Here is an 8,470-nt window from a genome sequence, read left to right as displayed (position 1 = left end):
TATATGAGTAGTATTCAAGCAAAGGAACTAACAAACAAACAAATCAATCATTTCCATTATTCCAACTGGATTAATAGGAGGGGAATAATGAGGAATTTATGTGCACTTCCAACGGTCCCACATTTTGATTTAATTCTTCTCTAGAGGGTTCATGCATTTTACATCAGTTGTAAGGCCACAAAAAAAAACTGCTCCACAAAGGTTCACAAATCACTGCACTGTTATCATAAAACTTCTTTGCCATCAATGAAATGTTCACTGTTGTTTGTCGTGTTTCTACACGTACGGCAGCAGTGCAGCAAAAAAGAACAAAATGTTCTCTGAGTCGGCAAGCTGTTGTTCCAACTAAAGTATTTCCCCCCTCACATGATTACACTTAACATACAGTCCATTTGAATCAGGCCTCTTACGTCTTGTTCAGGTTACCACCTGGGAAACAGAAAAAGGTGGAAATGGAGTCCAAAAAGCTCTTTCATTGTGTGCGTTATATCCATCAATAAATATATCCATTAGTGTTGTTTTCTTGAGCCGTGGTGTTAGCATTAGTCAACTTCGAGGGATTCATATTTTCCTCTGATTGGTTTTTTTTTAAACTCCGATATCACATCCTTTGTTTTGTGTTTCGTCTGTGAGGAGATATTAGTTACACTGTGTGTTTTCCTGTCTGTGCACTTCTATGAATCACTGTGAATTACTCAACCTCTTTTTTTCCCGGATGAGTTCTTTCATCAGCCCCTCCCTGCAACTTGCCATTTCGGCCTGCAGAAGACAACATAGCTGAGACCGGAGCCATTTGAGTGAAATATATCCGACGTGATCTTTTGATTCTCGGGGAGGCCACCAGCACCTTACCCACTCCCGGCGCATCCTCCTGGGACCGGTTGCCTAGCAACACTGGCTGATTGGGTTAGCGGGGTTAAGAAAGGGTCTGGCACGGGCCAGAGGAATCAGATCATTCCCATTGATCATCCTCTGTGTGCGCTCCACTGAGAGCCAAGGCCGTGGTCACAAAATCAAAGCCCTGCCTTCATGTCTGAGAGGCAGTTATTACGCACACAGGGGAACAGAAAGAGACACGACAAGCTTTGTGTGGCAGCTCAGTCTAACATCCCATACCACACACGGCAGTGTGCTGCCGCAACTACTCACAGGCACAAGTGATGTGATTGTAAATGAAGCCCATTAAAGAGATTTCAGGCATTACAGTGAGCATGTCTGCAGTGTGGGTGTGCAGACAAGCTTTCAAAGTGTAGAAAAGGTCCTGCTCTCTGGTGACCTATTAACAGATATCATGATATATGGGGGATCTATTTGAGGTCATTAGATGTAATTGAGAATGACATGCCACTATAAAAAGGTGTCACTTGTGGGGAAAGAGAACAGGGTGGAGGGCTTTTCCAAATGTCACCTGCAGCACCCATAATGTAGGAGTCTTGGTGGGTGGGTGACACACAAAATTGATACTGCCACACATCTCACTCTTTCATGACTAGCATTCCCCTTTTAAATAAACATAGTTTGTGTATTTCAAATCCCACTGATATTCTTGCTACGGCTAAATATTTTGCTTTCACTCCATTATTCAGTCTGACATTGTTATTTTACAAGTGAAATTTACAATGAAAACAGTGCTGTTGTAAATAGTTCTCCCACTGTGAACTGTTCAAGTCATTTCTTATCAAGACAAGAAAACAATCACACAATCAACTTGAGATTTGTTGTGAAAATGTGAGAGGGGGGAAAAATACTCAATATAGTATTAAAATAACCACTGACATATATTGAGCTGTGAAATAACTGTGATAGTGCGTAGCTCGGCTTCATGGGTTTACTTTCATTGATAACTGGCCTGGCATGTTTCTCATCAAAAAGTTTCACTTTTTGTGCTGTTTATTGACATATTATTGTTGTATTTTTAGTGCAAATTTTGATTAAGAAGCTTTTCCCTCGCTTCCTGTTATTCCCCTTCGTGTGCAAATTGACCCCTTATCATTCTACAATCCGGCGCCGGAAAATATGATTCATTGTCATGGGATCATTTCACCTTCAGTTAATAGTTTGAGATATTCAAATGAAGTCCATCTCAAAGAGTAGCTGTAACTGCTGGTTTTACATCAAAGTCGGCATTTCAGTTCCCAACATGTGTGCATATATGCATGTACTCCCTGATTCCAGAGCACGCGTAGTTGAAACCAGTTTGCACCAGTTCATTTGCTTCACATTGTTGTGTTTGGCACAAAAAGGTGCATGTACCAGTGTTGAGACTGGCCAACTGTTCAACCAGTCCCCCAAGCCTTTGGTGGTGAACGCTGAAGTCCTGGAGAAGTGTAAAGTGCAGCGAGGCAGTGTGCGGCGCGGGCTGGGTGATCCCTCCCACGTCTCTTTACTCATGCTGTCCTGAGGGGAGGTAGACACCCAGCCAACTGGTGTCACTGTTCCTCCGCCAAACCGACTGAGTCACTGTGAAAATGGGGCTGAGACTTGGAGCTTTCTGGACTCCCTTTTTTTTTTTTCCCTTTGTTGCAGGCATGTTTTGCATCTTCTTTAAGTTTCCGACCATTTACACAAATAACACCCACACCAATAAAGAAGACAGTTCGCACACTCCTTTTATTTGTTTTTCCCAGCATGAGTAGCAGGTGTCTGCTTCACACATGCGCCGGTTGAGTCTGACTTGTTTTATGATGCTGCATTATATTTGACTTCATGTGGGGTTTTTGTTTTTGTTGTTTTTATTTATGCTACAACTATTTCACTACCATTACACATTTAAATGTACCACACCATCCCAATGAACTGTTGAGGGAGGGTCTACTTCCAGTGTTTCCTCAAACAATGTTGCACTTTTCCTGTTAAATATGTTTTAAAACTTATGGTGATATTTGCTCCAAAGATTAGACGAAATTTTTTTGTTGTTTACAAAAATTTATTCATACAAATCTTACAACACGTTTTTTTTTTTAGACATTTATTGACTTGACCCTTTGCAGATCGCCATTTGAAGAAGTAATCTAATACTCACTTTTCACACAGTAAATATATATATATATTTATATCTTTGAAGATTCTTTCATTTTTGTAAGGCTATTGGCGCTTTCATTATAATACAGATAATGTTTCATGAAGAGCAGGAAACTGTTCGTTCCCTGTATTTTCACAAAAAAATTACAACTAGTGCTCTAAAAACAACGACGTAAATGAAAGCAGAGCAAGCAGGAATGCTTGGCATCTAAGCTGGATGATACTAAATATCCTAATCAAACATCTGTGCAACACAAAAACAACAACAAAAGGGTGAAATGTAAGCTGATGATGTGCAGCATTGTAGGGCCACTAAATAGCCATCTGTGATTCATGGCGATTTTAAAGTCGATGCAAGGCACCACAGCCGCAAACTGCCTCCTGCGTCACAAAGCCTAGAGGGGAATGCAAAATTAAAGAAAGATTGATACAGTAAACACAGATCGAAGAACTTCACCCTGCTGCTTGAAAGGCTAAAGCCCAGCTTTCTCAAAATGTGTATTCCTTCCTCACAAAAGTGTGTGCAGACTGGTGAACCAGTAAGACAGTTGGTCTTTCCTTGAACCATGCTTGTTGTATAAGATTTCCAGAACCCCTGACTCTTTATCATTTGTTTTCTTTCCTTTGGTTTCTCTCTAATTCAGTTTTCTGGCTCTCGCCCTGTTCTCTTCTGTAAATGTAGACATATGGCACCTAATGTACCTCACTGCTGAAAAGATCATTGAAAATGACCACTTTCATTGTTCCAAGCTTTTTCTTCATGTACAACTTAACAGTAGGTTACAAAAAAAAATCTCCCGTTGTCTAAATAACAGCATCTATAAAGCATTAGACATTAGACTGAGAAACTGTTGCCGGCAGTAAAGTACATTCAGAGTGATACTTCAATGGAGGACAAGGTTCAACATACATCTTGTGTAGAAATGTAAGTAAGGAGAACAGAACACAAAACGACATCCAGAGATGACAGAGATGTATGTTTGTAGTAGTCAGAAAGCAAGCAAAATCATCTTGTTGGAGTCGTCTGCACGGATGCGGTGGCTAGTGCAATTACTTTAATCATGCAATCTACTGTAGTTTTTACATTGGTTCACATGACAGAAGAGGGAAGCACAATAGACCCAAAAGGTTCAAACACAAAAATTTTAACTGCCTCAAATGTCTCTCACAATTGACAAACTGATTTTAAAAGTCACCATGTAACAAGTATCATTTTCTTTTTCATTTCTTTTTTTTTTTCTTTTTATACTTTTTAAACTTTGCCTGATGGTGCTTGAGATGCCACTGATACTTATTATATGGGCAGAGAGACATGAGAAAACCTTCAGCAGAATCGGAGGTTTCCAAACACAGAATCCAGTTGATAGAAACACAAGATTGGCACTTTATATAAGTCAAAGGTGTCAGCTCACTCTGTAAACACTTGCAGGAGAAAAACGGCAGGAAAAACCTCAAAAGTACTCTGGTTCTCACCACAAATTTGGAATTTTAGACCCCCGACTTCACTTTATCATTTGGAGGACTTCAAAGCCAACAAGGGCTCTGATCTGACCCACCCAAGAATAACGACATTGATTTATTATTTTTTTTGTATCAATCGGCACTGATATGTTGAAAATTGGTCTCTTCAAAGAGCCCCCACATTCAACCTGTATGCTCTTGACCATACAGGTGGCTTTAAAGAAACAAAACAAAAAACTGTGAGACTTTGGAAAGACAGGAGCACAAATGAGGTGGAAGAAGAGTTGAGTTTGAGTGTTTGAAGCAAGATCACAAGAGTTAAAAGGTGGGAAATAAAGGGAGGGGCATGAGACACCCCCGCAAGGACATGGCCTCAGGAAAGAGCCTAAAACTCACCAGAAATTCAGGAGAGAACTGTTTCAGCCAGTCTCCCAAAAAAGCCTCAAACTCATCCCCGTCCGGAAGGGCATCAAAGTCTATGTCTTGTAGGATAGGGTGAAAACCTATGTCTTCAAGGCTGTTGTGAATAAAGACAACTAATCTCTTAGTGTCACTTTACAAAAGCAGCATTCAATACATTGATTGTCTTTTAAACTATTTATTTTCTGCACATTCATATCTTTTTACTAAATGTTTAAAAGACAGGGCTGTTGGAGCATATCATCATGTCAAACAATTGTGTCCCCTCAATAAATAAGACTTAAAAAATCAAATCAATGAATACATAAATAGAGGCTATTTTTTTCTTCTTCAAATCAACAAAAATTGGTCCACAAAGTAGATATGTGCATCCTCAAGTGCATTAAGTAGAAAATAAAAAACAATATTATTATCAAAATATTCATTTTAATGGCTTACTTCATACATAAATACATGTTTAGGAACACAAAAGCAATCCACTGATTGGTCAGATCTCAAAATGACTTCATTTGGGGCTGCACACACTTAAGATTTTTTTTGTTTGTTTGTTTTTTCTTTTTTTTGTTAGTTTTTCAGGAGGGGAGAGAAGGATGCTACAAATATGCCAGCCGCCGTCCTTTGTTTCTAATTCTCTGTCTATACCTTTTCCCAAGGACTGCTGCCAGGTATTTCTTGACTGCCATTTGCTTTCGGTAGCGACTGTAGCTGTCTGTGAAGATCCCATCTGAGTGTCGCTTGGACAGGGTCTCTGAGCTGTCGTCCAACGCCTTCCCCCCACTGCAGGAGAGATGAGAGGCTCGTCTCACTACCATCACACTGACACATGTGCATTCACATGAACCCATCCTCCCCACGTCAACGCCACCGTGTGTGTAGAGCATGGACTCTTTGTTTAAGGACCTGAGAGAATTTCCCTTTTTTTCTGCTACCAAACACAATCTTAGCTCTTGTTTTCAGGGCATTGTAAAAATATAAGAAACAATACAAAAAACAAAACAAAACAAAGGGCATTCAGTGAGAAATCTGCTTGTTTGAAGCAAGACTGTCTTTAGCAGACAGATTGTGCATGTTTCCCAAATGCTCCGCCAAAAGACTTTTAACATGGAAAAATATTCCTATTCTCGTTCTTATTAACTTTTAGCCCAGCCAAGAATAATTTGGCATGTCTTTCCCACCTACAATAAGAAGTGCTGGGCCTGCTCATGACGCTAGAGTAACAGCAACCCCCTCCTCCCACTGGGAATCACTGAGACTCAGACCTATAAATTATTCATATGGAAATAAATTTAAACTTGTGTGGGTTAATTCGGTGCTCTGTGCCTCGCACTGCACTGAGCTCAGGAAACGACTTTTCCCTAATCAATCAAGTGCCCGTTTGTGCGCCCCAACAATTCTATAGCAATAATAAAGACTGATTCGGAGGGTGAGGACGCCAGTTCTAACAGCATGCTGGAAGATAATGGGACCGCAGACACACACACACACAAGACATATAACAGCGTGAATTATGAGTTTTTAAAGAATCAGTCAAAAGGAGAAAAAAAAATGCACACTGGACAGGAAACAATAAATCTACAAATATATACATAAAAAAAAGAAGACAGCCAAGAAGGTGTTCTTACCCTACACGTTTTGCCATCAGAGAATGAAGGTATTTCCTTGCTGATAACTGACCCAGCGCTTTCCTGTAGGCTTTATTAAACATGCCGTCTGCATGCCTTTCCGTTCTGGGATGATAGATAGCCACACAGTAAAATCACCACACACCCAGCGCAAGAGGCAACAATGTCAACTCCCTACGCTGCAAAAACACATCCATCTCAAGCATGAACCTAAAAACTGGCCTTAAACAGCGTTTATCTTGTTTAAGGTTTAAATTATTCAAGCCATTTCGTGATATAATATCTTTATGTTAATGTATGTTAGTGTAGGGAATATGGGTTGTTTTTCTTGACTGCATTATTTTTGCTTGGAAACACTAAAACCCACCATATATCGGAATATCTACTTCTCAACTAAAAAAAATATGACCTTAAGGCTCCATCGGAGGGAGCACCATTTCAGCGCATCTTTGCGCAAAACGATTTCTATCAGTCCAAGAAAGCACGAATTCACTCGAATAGCTTCCCCTTGGAGTTGAGTAAAAGAAAAAAAATAGACAAGACTAATTCAATATGAAATTAGAAGAAATTAAATGAACAAAAAAATGTTTTTATCTTGTTGGAAGTTGCACAGTTTCGACGATTGACACAAAAACGCACAACATATGGACAGAAATAAGATGAGATGTCGAACATGTAGATGTATTGAATGGGGAAAAGTTTTTTTTTCCCCAACGCGGGGGCAGAAGTCACCTTTTCTCCGGAGGATAGTACAACGTGTAGACGTCGTCAGCTACAGACGGAGCGCTTCTCACATCCAGTTGGTCTCTGTCATAATCCAGGGAGGATAGGGAATTGCCATCCTCATCATAAATCTCACTGTCAAGTCTGCAAAAAGATGTCACTTTTTCAAAAATCAGTCGTCCAGTTTGTATTCTGAGAGCGCACAATAACAGTTTTATTCATTCAAGTGAGATTCGGGTAAAAGGAGATGATCAGACCGTTGCACCTTTTACGCACCGTTATAACCACACGTTATAGTGCAACTTTCCAAAGATGCGACAAGTTGACAGCGTTGTTGGGTTTTTTTTTTCATCATATCATTTGCTCTTAATCATTTCATAAACGGTCGATCACTGGCTGCAGATCAGATTCAGACGCTGTACTTTACTGCCACAGCAGCGTCAATTACATTACCTAGACTCCCTGTGAATGTTTCTCAGCCCGATGGATTGGCTGTCAGATGATGTTACTCATTGATCCAATGGGCAATTATAATCACTTACAGCAAAGCAAATTTGGTCTTTAGCCTGTGACCTGCGTCTGATGCTCTGCGTAAAAGTGACAAACTCGGCTTTCGAATGCGTAAAACTGAGAGAAATCGAAGTGAAGCCTGAAAAGGGTGTACCTACCTAGCACTGGGAAAGCTAAGCCCCACAGGTGAGCAGTTCACGCTGTAATGCATTATGATCCCATAGATGAGTAATGCTAAGGTCGCTTTACTTGACATTGTCCTGCTGCAAAAGAAAAAAGACATCAAGTGAGTGAACAGGTGTAGAATTTACAGTTCACCAATGTACAGAGGTAGAGTCAAATTTCCCTATATTATATATAGCAATTTCTACCACACACCCTGGTTCAAAAAAGGATCAGTCACTTCAGACTTTTTCCAAACTCTTTTTTGTGCGTGAGTGTGTGTGTATGTGTGTGCGTATGTGTGTGTGAAAACCCAGAGAAGTGCGTTCTCTTACCCGTTATCAAACGCTGAACGCGATCCGCTGAAGATCTCAACTCGGAGAGTGAGATAGGATCTCTATCTCAGTCTCTCTCTCTCTCTCACACACACACACTCCCTCTCTCTCTCCCTTCAGTGAAGCTCTTCTTCAGCGCCTTTGTGCTTTCTCCAAGTGTGCAGCCCCTCCGTGCGCCCCGCAAGCTCAGTTCTCGGGAATTTCTACCCGGTCATG

General features: G+C 40.5%; 1 protein-coding gene across 1 annotated transcript; it reads right to left on the bottom strand.

The window, feature by feature from the left end:
• Positions 1–406: 406 nt before the first annotated feature.
• adcyap1a (adenylate cyclase activating polypeptide 1a) lies at positions 407–8,013 on the bottom strand (the record flags this gene model as incomplete). The annotated part of the gene is given in 9 exon segments (XM_080514825.1): positions 407–429; positions 1,150–1,276; positions 2,254–2,397; positions 4,796–4,836; positions 4,839–4,999; positions 5,545–5,679; positions 6,525–6,629; positions 7,257–7,391; positions 7,916–8,013. Coding segments are annotated over 9 exon segments (969 nt in total).
• Between the last annotated feature and the right edge of the window lie 457 nt (positions 8,014–8,470).

This window comes from Blennius ocellaris (genome assembly GCF_963422515.1).
Source record: "Blennius ocellaris genome assembly, chromosome: 19".
NCBI classification, from domain to species: Eukaryota; Metazoa; Chordata; class Actinopteri; order Blenniiformes; family Blenniidae; genus Blennius; species Blennius ocellaris.
Note: the sequence above shows the minus strand (reverse complement) of the source record. Positions and strands in the feature narration are given on the sequence as shown.